This window comes from Etheostoma spectabile, chromosome 20 (genome assembly GCF_008692095.1).
Source record: "Etheostoma spectabile isolate EspeVRDwgs_2016 chromosome 20, UIUC_Espe_1.0, whole genome shotgun sequence".
Taxonomy (NCBI): Eukaryota; Metazoa; Chordata; class Actinopteri; order Perciformes; family Percidae; genus Etheostoma; species Etheostoma spectabile.
The window spans coordinates 4,936,655-4,952,779 of NC_045752.1; the positions used below are offsets into that span (position 1 = coordinate 4,936,655).

The following is a 16,125-nucleotide window of genomic DNA, read 5'->3' on the forward strand; positions in this document are numbered from 1 at the left end:
TCTTAATGAGAGAATGGATATAAGAAACAAAATCAACACCATGTGGATAAGAAAACCTTTTAAATTTAGCAAATTTAATGAAATTAACCAAATGGCATCTACCTTTAGGGCAGCAATCTGTTCCTGTAGCTCGTTAACATGAGCTGCATTCTGATTGGTCAGTAGCTCCAGCTGTAGTGTGAGGTGTTTTAGTTCAACCTCTTTGATGCTCAAGTCCCTCTGCGCTGTCTCCAGTTGGCCAAGTAGGACCTCCACCTAAAAGATATACCATGTTTATTAAACAAAAGACAAGATGCAGCAGTTTTTGGTAGGGAGTTAAAAATATTGAGCTTTCAGAGTTTTCTATTCCTAGTGTCGGCTTTTAAAAGCTGGATCAGCATACCCATATACATTTTTACCAAAAGGTGGCACTGCAACCAAATACATCAATCAATAACCACCACTTGGCGAAAAATCTTACAGACCTCTTGCTCTTTGCTCTGTAGGCTCTGCTGAGCAGCGTCCAGGGCATCGCTAAGCTCCTGGATGGGTTCTCGTGTGTTGTCATGGAAACAGTGTCTAGTCTCATCCACTTTGGACTGCAGGGCAGAGATCTGAAGCCTGTTAGATAGCTGCTGCTGCTCCAGTGCCTCCTTATCCTAACAAAAGGGAGTACATTTGTGAAAAAAGAACAGTTGGGTGCATAATAGTGTTAAGAGTGAGTTTGTGTTCAGTTTTCTTACTTGTGTAAGCTCCTGTTCTCTCAACTTTGCTCTGTGCAGCTCTTGTTCCAGATGACTGATAGATCCATTACGCTCAGCGCTGTTGAGCAGTGCTTGCTCGAGCTCTCTGATTCGCCCAGCTAACTTGTCTATCTCCTCGTTGCGCTCTGCAATATCACGCTGTGCTTGCTGATTGGCTGCGAGCAAAGAGGCATGGTCATCTGCCTTGTCTTTGATGACAGCTTGTAGACTCTCCACCTGCGGAGAAATAGAGGGGGCAACATTTTTGGATGACAAGTTTGTCATGTTCCAAGCAGCAGAAAAACAGTTTCGAGTGGAAAACGACATGGTTTCTTCAGATAAATAAGCCATTCCAGATCTGCTGCCACTGGTACCAAACATTGAAGAAGCCATTGCAAAGAACAGTGACATGGAGGTGAAAGACAAATGGAAGTACAAAACAGAAGTAAATTAATATAAACAAACAGAGGACAAAAGGGAAATTATTGTTGAACTAATGGCAAGCACATACAAGCAGGAAGAATTAATCTATGGATGATTAAACAGAAATAATGATGAACAGAACACACCATGCACAAGAGTCAGAGGAGCTAAGAGAAGTTCGCTACAGTTAGATTTCATACCTGCAGAACCAAGTCCTCAAACTACAGCAATCCATTCAGCACAGGGATAAACACATGGCATAGGTCAGGCTCATTGGCAACAAACAATGCATTCATCACTTCAACCTCTGTGAGTACAACTACTACATCTACTTCGGTTAACTGGTTCATAATCCCATCAGCAATGCATCAGACACTCATCACAAAACAACACTGCAAATACAATGCACTCTTTATCTAGAAACAAGCATGTCGTGCATTTTGTGCAAAACATTGTGAGGTATCGTCCAGTAGAGAAATATTACAAATTATTAGATGTTACTGTATATATTTGCTATCCAATGAAAAGGCCTCACCCTGTGTCCTTTGTTATCCATGCTGCCTGTCTGTTTGAGTTGGGCCTCCAGGCTTCGGATTTCCTGCTGGAACTCGTCTCTCTCGTGTTCACGCTCCACAGCCTGCTCCTATATCCACATGAACAAGTGAAATGAAAGAGTGTGTCCGCTACTTAAAGCAGCAACATAAAAAAATTGCCTGTGACACTCAAATAACATTCATGAAGCAAGAAAGTCATAACTGTAACTGTTTAGACTGCAAATGAAAGGGAGAAACAAAAGAGCAGATTTATGAAGAAATACAATTAACATTATTCAAGATTTCTGATTTTTCTAATTTGTAAAATCTCACCTCTATAAACTGCCTGTCATGTTTCAGCTGTTTCTCAAGTGCTTGGACACGCTGGTTGAGGTCTTCTGTGTGGGTCTTGTGGTGTTGCTCCGTTTCCAGGCCCTTTGTTTCCTGCTCTTCCAGCTCTCTCTCCAGGGCCCTGAGGCGCAGGGACAGAGAGCTGTGGTCCTTCTCTGCCTGCCGCTGCAAGTCCAGCCTATCCCGGGTTAAACGCTCCGTCTCTGCCAGTAGAGCTTGAAAAATTAAAGCAGAAGGTCAGGGCAATTGTTTCGATATGAATACAAGCACACAGAGGGATTTTAAAAGTGGGCAAGCCATTAGAGGAGTTAATACATACAACTACCACACATACTGTGCCTTTCCTCCAGAAAAGGCACTGAATGCATTTGCTTTGACAGCTCTGAACTAGAACATTATTTTAAGAGGTAAAAACGACATGGCACTCAAAAAAGCCTTTGCTAGAAGCTACTGGCAATGGCAATGTTACAAACAGCAACCTTACACAGCACTGCAAATATACTACATATTCATCCCCACCCCCTCAACACACACTCATACTCCACTCTGACCCACAAACCTGCGTCAGGATCTAAATTGAGCCAATGGCCTATGGAGAGAAGACACATCTGAGCACAGACATAAGTGACATATTATGTGTGTGGTCAACCTTACTAAATAGGTCATGTAAGATTTTATGCAGACAGAGAGGCATGATTTCATGATTTTGTGCTTGAACCGCTCACCTTTCTCCCTCTCCCCCAGTCCAGCAGAGAGGTGCTCGTTCTGGCGCAGGAGAAGTGAATGCTCCTCACTGAGCTCCTGATGCTTCAGTCTGAGGATATCCAGCTCTGCAGTAAGGCCCTGCATTTTGTGTAGCTTTGCTTTCAGGTCCTCCAGCTCCTTCACTAGCCTCTCCTCTTGAGCCTCCTTCCGCTGCAGAGTCTCCTCTAACACTGCTTTCTCAGCCACATAGCCCTCTACAAGCCCTGAACACATCATGCAAAGTCATTAGGGGTATGTGAAAGGCAAAAAAACAACACACGTTTGAGATTATTATGCTCAGCATCAGAAATAGCTGTGTTATGTTTAAACTTTAGTGTAAATGGTGAAATTTGAGCATAGGCACAGGAACGAGGTGTGTTAACAGTCAGTGGCTACTACTGTAACTTGGCAGCATAACAGTCATGTGAAGCACACTCAACGAGGATACAGTGCTCACCCTCTGCCTTGTGGAGGTTTAGCTGGAGTTTACTCTTCAGCTTTGCGTCCTGGTCAAGCTGCTCCAATTGGAGCTTGTGCTGCATAAAGAGTTGGGCGGAGTCCTCTCTGCCCTGAGAGAACCTTTCCTCCAGAGAATGGTGGAAATCACGAGTCTGCTCCAGCTAAAGAAAAAGTGAAAAACCCACGATTATAAGACAGCTTCCAATACTAAGAAGAAAGAAGGTTTTTGTGTGGACTGTAGATATCAGGTATATGCATCCTTTACCTGTGTGTTGGCCTGGTTGAGCAGCTCCAGTAGTGTGTCCACAGTGTGATGCAGTCTGCTGCAGGCATTCAGAGCAGCTTCTTCTCCCCTAGGATTGATCTGACTATCTGAAACCAGCAGGCTCTCACAGAGCAGATGGGTCAGCTCCATGTCTTCTGAAGACATGTCTGCAACTGAAATACCTACAAACAGAATATGTATTGTTGCATTGATGAAAATATTTAAATTGTACATACAAAACTAAATACCCTTGGTTTGTGAAGAACTAAATATTTATGTATATCTGTATTTCAACCAGAAACTAGACAGACAAAATAACGACACATCATCAAAGCATAACATGCCCTGCAACCTCAGAACAAACGAGAGGCCAACAGACCTGATTCGTGCGCATCTTTGTTTCCTGTTGAGCTCTTCCGATGGCTCAACGATGTTTCAGCTCTGGCAGTGATCTTTTGTCCAATCAGGTCTTCTGTTGCAATGGTGCTACGAATCATCTCAATCAGAACCTTCTTCAGCTTTTCATTGGTCTGGTGCAGTTTACGTCTGCAAAAACAAAAGTGGCATCAGACACACATACGCTAAAGCAACACACACAACTATGTTGGCAAATTAATTATTTCACAGAGAGACAGACAGACAGAATGTTTCCAATAAAGTTAAAATGGATGAAATAGTAAAATAAAATTAAAAAAGCAAGTCTTCAGTTCGGTAGCACCAACAAGACTTATCAAGGCAGAAAGTAACATTTCTTCTGAATCTGAGGTAATCTATATGGTCCAAAGTTGCCATTAGCTTGTCATGTCATACATTTAACTGAAAAACCTACAAGTCACCAGGTAATATTAACAAAGGGCTGGCTGAAATTCACCCAGCTATACATATTAAACAATGTACACAACATAAAAACACAAAGACCATCACTTACCTTTCCTCTTTAGCAGTCTGCAAGTCATCAGTGAGCATCTTGAGAAGGTTGCCTTCCTCCTGACTCTCTCGCTCCCTTCGTTGGAGGATATTGTCCAAAGTCTCCATCTCTGCGCGCTTCCCTTCTAACTCTCCCTGCAGACAGCCAACTTCAGCTCGCAGCTAGAAAAACAGAAACACAGAGAGAGCAGGTTAATTCTACCAAACTATTAAGACCAACCTATTAACTGCCCTCTCCCACTAAGGGTGGGAATCACCAGAGGACCCATGATTCGATATTCTCATTTTACTTATGGCACATAAGATATTGAGATTTTAATGTTTATTGCGATATTCTACAATATATTGCAATGTATGTCCCCAAAGAAAAACTTTGTGATTATCTGTTCTATCTAAAAAGATAGCTTGTTCCTTTCACTTTAATTTTATTGCTGCAAAATGGGATTGTCAAGCAAACAAACTGACTAACACACATAATGAAAGATCTGTACTTGGCATCTGTGTATCAATATAGTTTTGCCACAGAAAATTTTGTGATACTATGATGTATTGTTTTTTTCCCGCCACCCCTATCTCCCAACTGCTTTGACTTCTTTAAAAGATATGCATGTGTGTAACTGTGTGCCAGAGAGGAGAGAAACACAGAATTGACTCACAATTAGAGCAAGAAGTTTAAGCCAAAATTAGTTAAATGAACACCTCAAAGACTTGCTCACTGCCAGCTCGTTCGGTTTGTTTAAAAAGCATCACATAGTCTCAGTCACAAGGGAAACAACAAAAATCCCATGGCCACCAACAACCTATAAGTGCCAATAGCATGACAAAAGCTACATTCAAAAAAGGAAATCAAAACCAGATGTTGATGGTTAGAGAAATCCACCTTATCCAGAGACAACCACCAGCACCAGTATCCAAAACACATCAGTTATATAAAAGCTTAAAAAAAACACATTCCTGCTCTTTTAAAACAAGCCTAAAGCATACATGCATACATACACTGACTGTAATCATCAGGCATCCTTGGCAGCCGTACTCCAGTTAAGTGCCAAGTCAGTGCGGGATTTGAGGTAAGCACAACTTTACCCGCATTTTCATTCAGGTCTGTAGTCATTTTCTTTTAACCTTTAATTCTTCGAACACTTCATTCTCTCCCTCTCCTTCGATCACGTCTTCCCTCCCGTTTTCCCTCTCCCTCCCATCAAACACGTCTCATGCAGCCACCTGCCTCAACAAAACATTGTTGTTGCCCTGACAACTGCACCTTCCCAACCGCTCTTTAAGCTTCTCTTTGCTAACCTCATGGGTGTGTGTGTGTGTGTGTGTGTGTGTGTGTGTGTGTGTGTGTGTGTGTTAGTTAATACCGGTATCTCACCATCACAAACCAAGCCAGGACGGTGCCATGGAAACATGGCATGTATACATATATCATTAGCCACATACATGTGTTGATTGGGCCGAAAAGCTTTATTATGGATTTATAAAATCAAAAGTAGTAGAAAGGTATGGGACAGCAGAAATCACATGTATTTATGAAGCAACTTCCTATGCAGCCAAAGGATTTAGGGGGTATAGTGACTATCTTGTTAGTTACCAAGGGGATAGTAAACAATTAACATAAAAGTTTCAGTATGCCTCACATCTTGACAACAACAAACAAAATAAATCATTGCTCCAATGACAGGCAGAATTTACGGTTATGAAATTAAAATAAATGTATGTTGGTATAAATGTGAGTTTACGGATTATTCTGTATTACAGTATTTATTATAATTCAAAACAGGTCTGTCTTGTCTGACCGCCAGCAAAGTGAGGCGGCACTTACCTGTCTTTTTGTTTGCACTAAAAACACAATTTAAAAACACTAGACTAGAAGATTGCATATATATATATATATATATATATATATATATATATATGTATGTGTGTGTGTGTGTGTGTGTGTGTGTGTGTGTGTGTGTGTGTGTGTGTGTGTGTGTGTCTCTCTAGTACCTGGGCCACCACAGCGTCTAGCTGCTGCAGTTGGACAGTGAGCTGGCTCATTTTGTCCGTGTAGCTCTGCTCCTTCTCCTCCTGTTCAGACGTAAAGTTCTGCTTCAGGTCCTCAAGCTCTGCCTCCTTCTGCTCTTCAAACTCAGTCTTCAAACAAAAGCAGTGATGTTGGTACATCAATTAAAAGATGCAAATCACCATCTTTAAAAGATGCAGATCACCATTTTTAAAAGCTGCAGGTTTATTTGTTCCTCAGCTAAAGAGATCTCCGGCCATGTCTCACTGCCTTGGGGCCGGCTACTGGTTTGCACACTTCAGATGGTTAAATGCCAAATGTCTGAAAAAAAATTAAATACCTCCAGCCTTAAAACCTTCTGCATCAGAGGATAAAAAGCTTAGATCCATCCCATTTAGCCACTGTTCAGATGGCAGTAACACAAAACACACACTCAGTACAGCTCAGCACACAGATTCAGAGAACAAAGAGACAGACAGAGAAGAACACTTCTACATATATGATGGTGGGATTATGTGGAAACTGGGTTTGAATAAAGCTCCAGTGGGACAGAGTCCAACCGGAAGAGCTATCCCTAGGAACAAACTGGTGCACCAGCAGCTTAGAGAGGGCAACGCTACAACACACTGACACGCTTACACACTACAGCTCTCAATAATCCAGAGATATTACATAATACTGTTTCAAACAGGCACTCAGACTCAGATATATAAACAAAACATAATGGGAAAGATCATATTTTTCACATTACATGAATGATTGTATACAGGCAACATGGCTGCCTAAAAAAGGTGTTCTTTATTTAGATGTTTAGCAAAAGGATGCGTTTAAGCTTTTTCTCCATCATCTCTTTCCTCATCACTCCAAGGAATCTCCTATTTTACCTTCAGTTGATGAATCCGGTCCTGCAGTCTCTCCTCTGATTGGACTTTGAGGAGCTCCACCTCTTCGAGGAAGTGCTGACGCTGTCTTAATGACTCCTCTTCAAGCTCCCTGCGACATGCCTCCAATTCCTGCGCAGAGACACCCCTCAACTCCTACAGCAGACACACGTCATGTGTTTGTTTAATAACACACAGTGCAGTTGGGTCAAATGCGCAGATTCATAGTGCTTCTCAGAGCAAATCCAAATAAATACTCAGTCTCTCTACTTACAAATAAACCATTATGAAGGATGAACAATAATTCTGTGTAATCCCTTCTGTGATGGGTTGTAAGAGCCAGAGAGACAAGAACTCTACTGACAACTATTAAACTGTCAGAGCACTGCACGTAAACTCATACACACACACACACACACACATACATACACACCTGTAGCTGGAGCTGGTACTGTGCAATGAGTTGTTCTTTTTCAGCAGTGCAGGTATCTGAGAGCTCCTGAAGAGCAGTGCTGTGTTGTTGCTCGAGTTCTAAAACCTGAGAAACAGAGCACACAGTGCAAAGACAAATTAAACCTTGCTGAACATTGAAACATCATCAAATTGGACAGTGCGCAATTGAAAGGTCAACATTTTCTGTCCAAAAGGGAAAAGCCTTTAAGAAAATTGATTATTTAATCTACCAGCATAAGGGTTTGCAGTATGTATAAACTCCTCATATGGCCTTTAACTATGTAATGTCATTTTATGTTGCATTAACAATGTATATAGTAATATTTTTAATAATTTATAGAATACAATAACCGGACAGGTGACCCATTACCTACAAAAGGTCAAATACCAGAGATTCAGTTTATTGTTTTTCGGGGTGTGTGTGTGTATGTATGGATGTATTTATATGTATGTATGTATGTATGTATGTATGTATGTATGTTATGTATGATATATGTGTATATATATATATATTATTATAAATATATATATATATATATATATATTATATATATATATATAATTAATATCATATTTCCCTACACTAGCCTTATTATCACATCTAGCAAGTGTAATCTAGCTCCCTTAAAAGCTTTGGTCTTAATTTTTGGGCATCCCACCCAAATATGATCCCAAAAAACTGATTTTATTTTGTATTTTTACATTTTAAACTCTCCCTTTGTAACCACTGAAGCAATGGGATTTCAAGTTCGGAATGACAGAATGGTGCAGTAGTGTGTGATGGCCAACCACTGCAAATACATTCGCAATCCGTGGAAAACACTGTTTTGCTTTGACTAGATATTGCATTTGACTTTTTGTCTCTGATCAGTTAAATGAAAACAAATAAATAATAAAAAAAAAATCACAAAATATTCAATATTTCTTATTTATGTCAACAATTAAATTTTGGGCTTTTTAAGAGATTAGAAAACCATAGTAATGCAAGGATGATTGGGTAAGTACCTGCTTCTTAAGGGTCTCCAGGGCTTTGCAGTGTTCAGTATCTAAGGCCTCTTTTTGAGTAGCAAGCTCAGTCTGTAAGAACAAATTGTTGTAGAAGTTGTCAATTGCCTGTATGTTTGCTTATTGATTGATTATTTGATGTTAGCCAGAGGTCGGCCACCCATCTTTTTGTCTCACCTTGTGAACGTGGCTGAGCTCTGCTGCCATGGCACTAAACTTCTCTATGTGCACCTGAGCCAGCTCTTTCCTCAGTTCCTCCCTGATGGATATCTGCTCTGCGGCATGGCGCTCCATTGTCTGCTTATGTTGTGACTTCTGGAAATTCAGGTTTTGAAGATACCTCTCTTCAAGTTGCAGTATTTCATCACGCAGTGTCTGAGATTTTCAACAAAATGATGGCATTCAAAAGTACTTCGAAACCATGAACAAGGGCAGTATTGTGTTCTAAAGAAGTTCAAACATTGCTAACATGAGGTCTGAAATTATATTGTTTAACTTGTTACAAATTCTGTGTCCTTACTTGCACTTCCTTCAGGTATGTTGCCTCCAACGTGTCCATATTACCCAACATCCTTTTTTCCAGTTCATCCCTCTCTTCTTGGTGTTTGCGAGTCAAATCGGCTTCTAAAGCCTCCAGCTGAGCCTGATTGGTCTCCTGAAAAACAGCCTCCAGACTTTCAAGGTCTGCCTTTCGTTTGGAATCGAAGGCTGCTTCCAAGGCAACAAGCTCAGCGTCGTGTTTGGATTCAAGCTCAACGGCCGTAGCGGCAAGCTGATCTCTGTGACTGGCACTGAGTGAATCTTGTTGTGCTTTGTGTTTGGCAATGAGTGTGTCCTTCTCTTGCGAGTGTGTTTTCAGTAGTGTTGCTCTCTCATGTTCCAGCTCAGTTTGATGTCTGTTCTTTAGCTCTGCCAGAGAGATTTCAGATTTCTGGGCCAAACTCTGCTCCAGCGCTGCTTTTTCCTCTTGGAACCTGAACACACACACAAAATACCTCAAATTCTTCAAAACAAAGAATTTCAGTCCCCGTCAAAACCCAACTTGAAGTGATTTTATTTTGACTAAAAAGGAAAAAACACACCAGTTTCCAGTGGCTTGCTGCATACCATTCAGTTTTCATACCATAATAGAAGTGACACAAATCTCAACTTTTGAAAAGGGGACTGCCCCTTTAAATACATTTTGTCCTTACCCACACACTCTTGAAACGATTATTCAATCAACAGAAAATTACAATAAATTTGATCAGTTAATGGTTTCTCATACTTGAGATTAGCTGATTATGACTGCTGATCACAAATACAACACTGTTAAAGATTCCACTTTTTTAAAGTTTTCTTGTTATGTCAAAAAAGGAAATAGATTTTTGATACATTAAAGTCATTAATGCTATGTGACACATCTACAAAAAAAACAAAAAAACATTGACCTCCAGCTGCAATCAAGACTTAAGAATCTAGAGCCTCGATAGAGAGCTCACCTCTCTTTGGCTTGGCGTAGCCGCTCTTCCCCCTGCTCTTGGAGGAGAGCAGTGAGCTCCTTTATTTCTGTTGCCATGCAGTTCTTTGCCCTTTGCAGCTCATCATCATACTGGGCCTCCAGTCTTTGCCGCACTATTAGGACCTGTGGGCCTAAAAGACAAAACACAACATGTATGAAGCTATTAGAAAACCCACACTTCTGATCTGACTAGAAGCTATAATGAACCAAAATTCTACTTTGAGTATTTTAAAAATGATCTTACTCTCATCGTTTTCCAGTGCAGCCTGTAGAGATTTTAACTTCTCCTTCTCCTCATGAAGTGATTTTTCAAGGTATGTCCTGTCCTTCTCCGTCTCTTTGTGAAGGTCTGACCTTAGGTCAGAGAGCTCTGCTTCATGCTTCTCTTGGAGCTCTTCTCTCAGCGTCTCCCTTTGCTGTTTCTGTGCTTCTTCAAGATGAACAAGCTCACCAGCAAACTCCTGTTTCATCTGAAGGAGGTGGAAGGAACATATAAATAAATAACATGGTTTGAATTTCCCATATTGTATTAATAAATCCGTATAACAATCATATATTTTTACAACCTTTCTAGTATGCAGGCTTATATACGAGTGTGTACCTCTTGTGTGTTTCTTTGCAGTTCTGCATCATGTTGTTCACTCAAGGCAGCCAGTCTGTTCTCCAGAGTGTGAATGATGCTCATCCTCGTCTGCAGCTCCTCAGTTTGAGACCACATCCTCTGTTCAACCTCCACCTAATTATATCACCACAAAATTGCATTATATGGTCAAAGTCAGCGTGTTATTTTTATTTATTTTTTTGGGATAGATTATCCAATTATCTCTTCTCACCTCAACCTGCCTTGCTGCCTCCAAACGAACTCTGGTAAGCTCTGCGACAAAGATATTTGAGGAGTCGTTATTTAATTTTAACAACTTCTCAATACTATATTTGTATTTTATAATGTGTGTGAAGTGAAGTACCATGTAAATGATGGTCAGAAAGTTTGGCTCTGAGTTGCTCCATCTCCAGGGCATGACGAGTCTTCTTCTCCTCCAGCTCTTCATAGTACTGGTCAGTGATGTCTGAGCGCACCTAATGCACAAGTTACGATTTAAAAACAAGTCAAGAGAATAAAAGGGCCAGTATATTCAAAAGAACTGCTTCTTTGACGTTCAAATAGCTTCCTCCTCTGCCAACATCATCCCAACATTGGATTGAAGGCGCTGTGTCCAACCATTTCAAGAACTCTCAATTCTACATTGGGGTGGCTGTGGCTCAGTGGTAGAGCGGTTGCCTGCCAATCGGAAGGTTGGTGGTTTGATCCCAGCCCCTGCAGTCATTGTCGAAGTGTCCTTGGGCAAGACACTGAACCCCAAGTTGCCCCCGGTGCTGCGCATCGGAGTGTGAATGTGTGTGAGTGTTTATCTGATGAGCAGGTGGCACCTTGTACGGCAGCCCCGGCCACAGTGTAAAAATGTGTGTGAATGGTGAATGTTTCCTGTATGATGTAAAAGCGCTTTGAGCAGTTGGTAAGACTGGAAAAGCGCTATATAAATACAGCACATTTACATTTACATTCACACCACTTCACGCTCTAATTAGCCAGCTGTGCTGTCTAATTAGAGGTGAGAAAGGGGGCAGGGTTCAATTACCTCTCGCTAGTTCTCTCCTCCCCCCTCCTATTCTTGACAACCAATTCTGTCACTTTTTATCTGAACAACCAAGTGCAACACTGTAAATGGATTCCAGGAGAGACTGTCTTAACAGGAGCACCATTAAAACAATTTCACATGTCCCCCATCTCTCTATGATAGTTGGTTTTTCACCCCGCTTTCAAGCATTGTCCTTTGGCACAACCATGAACACTTCTGATTTCTGACGTGGCTGAACAACACATCTTAAAAACTAGTTCTGAATGAGCAAGAATGACTCTAAAAAGCATAAACCAACCTTAAGGCTACTGTGCGCCAAGAACCTCTCATATTAGCTTCTTATTCTTTTTTTTTTGAGGCATTCAAGATTGAAGGATGGAGTTTGTGTCTGACCTGTCGCAGCTCTTCCTCAAAGGAAAGATCCATAGAAGATTGTAGATTGGCAAGCTTCACTGTGTGGTTCTCCTCCAGTTGAAGGCGCAAACTGTCAAGCGCTTCCTGGTTGAGAGATAACATGATGCTAAGATACGTTGTGATCAAGATCACAAAACAAATGCAGTTCGAAATGTGCAGAAGATCTTGTGACATTCTATTAAGACATATGAAAGTGCTCAATTGCACATATTTATCTAGCAACAGAAGGTGGTTAAAATGTCTTATACAATTCATTTTCTCATTTAGTATGTACGCACTGTGTTTTTCTCCAGTTTGAGACCAGTATCAGAAAGCACATGATCTTTCTCCTCTTCAGTTTCGCCTTGAGATATGGAACTGAAAGAGAGTCCAAAGGCACTGATATGAAAAGAAATAAATCCAAGTTTGTAGTACATGTATCTTGTCTTCCATACTCATCTACTGGCATACCTGTTATCTACAGTCTTAAGCATTGATTCCTCCAAGGCATTTTCCACCAGCCTTAGCTGGAGTAGAGCAATTTCCTCTCTGTAGCTCTCCTCTGTTGCCCGCAATCGCTGCTCAAAGTACCTAAAGGAGGATAAAGGTAAAGCACGTATACATTTGCATGGGGTCAGTGAAAGGGCAGAGGACAATAGACACATATGAGTTACAGTCTTGTAGACTGTGACCAACATAAGACATGCAGTGCAAACCGCATCATCAAAACAATTTCTGACATCAATTTTGGTTCTAAACATCACTTCAAACCTGAAAAAAAAATACTTTTGTGAGAAGAAATGCATCAACCTACGATCCCGTTTTGTGCCCTCATACCTCCGCAGGCTTTCCAGCTCAGCCTCATTCTGCTCTTTGATTTCCTGTTTCTGTTCATTAAATACCGTCTTCAGGCGCTCAATATCATCCACACGAGTTGAGCGAGCAAGCAGCTGCTCCTTCAGCTCTACAACAAATACAAAAAAAAGGTAAGAGCACAGCAACTGAAGTTACATGCTTGCAGTCAAGTTCCATTTTTCTGTCTTTGTGTCATATCACATCACAGACAACAGCCATTGTTGATAAAGCAACATGTTTTTTTATACCTTGTATTTGGGGGAAGTTTGGAATAACTTAGCTGTGAGTATTTACATAATGCACCAGGTGAAAGTACAGCATTGTCAAGCAGATATCAGGCTGGTTTATCAATCTCACCTCCCAACTCTTGGCGACTGGTCCTCATGCTCTCCAGCTGGGTCCACAGCTGACCTACTTCTTGCTCTGAGCTCCGTTTTAGCAAGGTCTTTTCCTCTTGAAGGCGCAAAACCTGGCTCACAGAGAGAAAACATCAATCAATTTCTTTTTTTTTCTCTCTTTTTAACAAAAACTTACTTTTATTTATTGTGAATTTAGATTTTTATAAATGTCCTATTATTTTAGTGGCTGGTGCTACCTAATATGTGAAATGTCTTTAAAACTAAAATTTTAAAAAACTATTAAGCTTTATTGTTATTAAATGATATAGCCTATGAAATGAGAAATAAATGGCAACTAAACTATGTGTTCATGTGTTTCAGTGAACTCACCTCTTGCTGTAGTTGTTGCTCCTTCTCCTGTAGGTGGAGTGCTTGCTGCTCTTTCTCCTGCAGCACTGCCCTTTGACTAGAAACCAACTCCTCCAGTGCACCTAAGCAGCATTCACAACAGAGCAACACCATAACAATTTAAAAGAACAAGAACACAAAATCCATGGAACAACATGCACGGCATAAACTCAGTACAAGGATTCAACTCACGGGCAGCGGCATCTCTGTCAGCCCAGGCTTGTTTCAGCTCCTCCTCTCGTTTCTGGTTCTGCTCCTTACTAGAAGTCTGGAGTTCCCGGAGCTGGGCCAGTGACTCCTGCAGCTCTGACTGGGTCTGTGACAGAGCAGCCTGGGCTTCAGTCAGAGCTTTGTTTGTCTGGGTGAGGGAGGCCTGAGTGCTGGCGAGTTCTGTCTGGGTCGCAGTAAGGCTCTTCTGGGTCTCTGAGAGAGATGTCTGGAGGTTCCAATGAGTGCTCTCAGCATCCTTATCCCACTGTGATCTAAGAGCCTGAGAAAAAGAGAAGACCAAGATAATTTGAAATATATAATCTAAATAATTTAAATGTACCAATAAAATGACAGAATCAAATAACTGACAGAATTCAAAATCACAGAATTGCCGTAAATGCAACCCAATTTGTATGAAGCTTGACCTGTATCTCTTTGGAGTGCTTTTCCTCCATGGCAGCTCTCTCCTGAGCAACACGAGTCTCCCACTGCTGCTTCAATTCACCTAAACATAAATCCACAAAACAAATGAAAAGATTCAGCCATGTCCAACTCCAATGTGAAGGTTACAGTCATTGTGCTCTACTTTGTCCTGAACATGTCTCTGAAGAATGAGGGTGACTCACTCGCATCTATAATGGAACATACTTTGAGTGCACCTACGGGGAAACATAAACAAGAACAATGACTAAAAAAGCTCTCTTAGTTTGCACTCACTCATGTTTTGTTGGTGCAGCTCATGCAGAGACTCCTGCTGCTCCTGGTTCTGCCGTCTGATCTGGTCCAGTTCGAACTGATGCTGGGCCTGCAAGAGTGCACTTTCCTGGGCAAATGTCTCCCTTGAGGACACCTGGACCTTGGTGAGAGCAGACTCATGGGACACGTGGACGTTGGTCAGGCTCAGACGCAAGGCTTCAAGCTCCCTTGTCTTTTCAACCTAGCGTCAAGTTAAAAGCATAAGGTTTCGTGTGAGAGCTTTTCCTACTCAAGTATTGATCGCATGTTGGGACAGTAGTGTGTTATATTTTACATTTAGGGGACACGGTTATCCTACATACCAATTTATGAAAACTGGTATGTAGGAGACACTGTACCTGGGCCTGCTGCAGTTCAGCCTGGTGAGCAGCCTCCATGCTTTCCCTCAGCTCAGAAAACAACTCTGCCCTTAGTTGACTCAGCTCCTCATTGTGTTTGGTGGTCAGCTCTGAAACCATCCTCTCATGTTCACGTTCAGTCACCTGGGGAGGACAAAGAATGGGAATGGGTTGAAAAATAATACACAAAATTGCAATTGAATGCAAAACGTGTAATAACTAAGAGAGGAGATTCCACTGTAGTGAGTCTTGCTGAAAGTGCAGTGATCACACTTTATTCTGATACCTGTTTGATTAGGCTGATCTGCCTTTTCTGTTCTTCCTCCATAATGGCCTGCCGCTTTAGCAGTTCCGACTCCAGGTGAGAGTTTAACTCAGAAATCTAAGAATTTATGGAGATAAACATATTAAGAAAATTACAGGCCTAGAAGGCAAAGATATTTAATGGGAATCTGTATCAAATCCACCCAGTGAGAAAACATTCAATGCTGTGGAGAAAAAAAAATCCTCTAGGTTCATATGGTAGCTTATGAAAAAATAGTTATGGTAAAAAGATACAAATTGTAAAAAAAGGAAAAAAAAGAATGGCCTCTGAAGTTTGTGCAGTCTGTAAATCCCACCTCTTGCTGACATTTCTCCATCAGGTCTTTTATCTCCTGTTTATGAGATGTCTTGAGCCTTTCTGTAGCCTCCTCAACAGCCACAAGTTGCTTCTCCAGAAGAGCTTTCACCTCCTCTTCTCTCTCCCTCCTCTGCTCCTCCAGGTGTTGCCTCACATCAATAAGCTCTTTATCCTTCTCCTGTCTCTCTTCCTCCCATTTCTCCTTCTTTTCAGCCAACTTTAAAAACAATTGTGTACATCATATTTAATCTCTTGACAGCAGTAGACATTCCAACAAGCTAAATAATTAACATTATACA

General features: G+C 41.2%; 1 protein-coding gene across 5 annotated transcripts in view; it reads right to left on the reverse strand.

The window, feature by feature from the left end:
• The window catches only part of LOC116669897 (pericentrin), a 36,337-nt gene that overhangs the window by 11,727 nt on the left and 8,485 nt on the right, over window positions 1–16,125 (reverse strand). For 4 of the 5 annotated variants that reach the window (XR_004326906.1, XM_032499990.1, XM_032499989.1 and 1 more), the window contains exons 10-43: window positions 15,825–16,043; window positions 15,491–15,586; window positions 15,205–15,348; window positions 14,828–15,047; window positions 14,536–14,615; window positions 14,093–14,390; window positions 13,883–13,983; window positions 13,512–13,623; window positions 13,137–13,263; window positions 12,771–12,890; window positions 12,599–12,677; window positions 12,300–12,404; window positions 11,235–11,346; window positions 11,103–11,143; window positions 10,871–11,005; window positions 10,514–10,739; window positions 10,250–10,400; window positions 9,289–9,742; window positions 8,946–9,143; window positions 8,769–8,840; window positions 7,744–7,848; window positions 7,314–7,466; window positions 6,414–6,560; window positions 4,426–4,586; window positions 3,877–4,043; window positions 3,498–3,679; window positions 3,231–3,393; window positions 2,755–2,997; window positions 2,012–2,244; window positions 1,681–1,788; window positions 1,346–1,366; window positions 723–959; window positions 465–638; window positions 103–255 (exon numbers count right to left, since the gene is read on the reverse strand). Coding sequence is in view for 4 of the 5 variants with exons in the window: in XM_032499990.1 (XP_032355881.1) it covers window positions 103–255; window positions 465–638; window positions 723–959; window positions 1,346–1,366; window positions 1,681–1,788; window positions 2,012–2,244; window positions 2,755–2,997; window positions 3,231–3,393; window positions 3,498–3,679; window positions 3,877–4,043; window positions 4,426–4,586; window positions 6,414–6,560; window positions 7,314–7,466; window positions 7,744–7,848; window positions 8,769–8,840; window positions 8,946–9,143; window positions 9,289–9,742; window positions 10,250–10,400; window positions 10,514–10,739; window positions 10,871–11,005; window positions 11,103–11,143; window positions 11,235–11,346; window positions 12,300–12,404; window positions 12,599–12,677; window positions 12,771–12,890; window positions 13,137–13,263; window positions 13,512–13,623; window positions 13,883–13,983; window positions 14,093–14,390; window positions 14,536–14,615; window positions 14,828–15,047; window positions 15,205–15,348; window positions 15,491–15,586; window positions 15,825–16,043 (5,337 nt within the window). In the remaining variant the exon portion in view is untranslated. The remainder of the gene's footprint in view (window positions 1–102; window positions 256–464; window positions 639–722; window positions 960–1,345; window positions 1,367–1,680; window positions 1,789–2,011; window positions 2,245–2,754; window positions 2,998–3,230; window positions 3,394–3,497; window positions 3,680–3,876; window positions 4,044–4,425; window positions 4,587–6,413; window positions 6,561–7,313; window positions 7,467–7,743; window positions 7,849–8,768; window positions 8,841–8,945; window positions 9,144–9,288; window positions 9,743–10,249; window positions 10,401–10,513; window positions 10,740–10,870; window positions 11,006–11,102; window positions 11,144–11,234; window positions 11,347–12,299; window positions 12,405–12,598; window positions 12,678–12,770; window positions 12,891–13,136; window positions 13,264–13,511; window positions 13,624–13,882; window positions 13,984–14,092; window positions 14,391–14,535; window positions 14,616–14,827; window positions 15,048–15,204; window positions 15,349–15,490; window positions 15,587–15,824; window positions 16,044–16,125) is intronic. The other variant, XM_032499992.1, reaches the window with a different exon arrangement.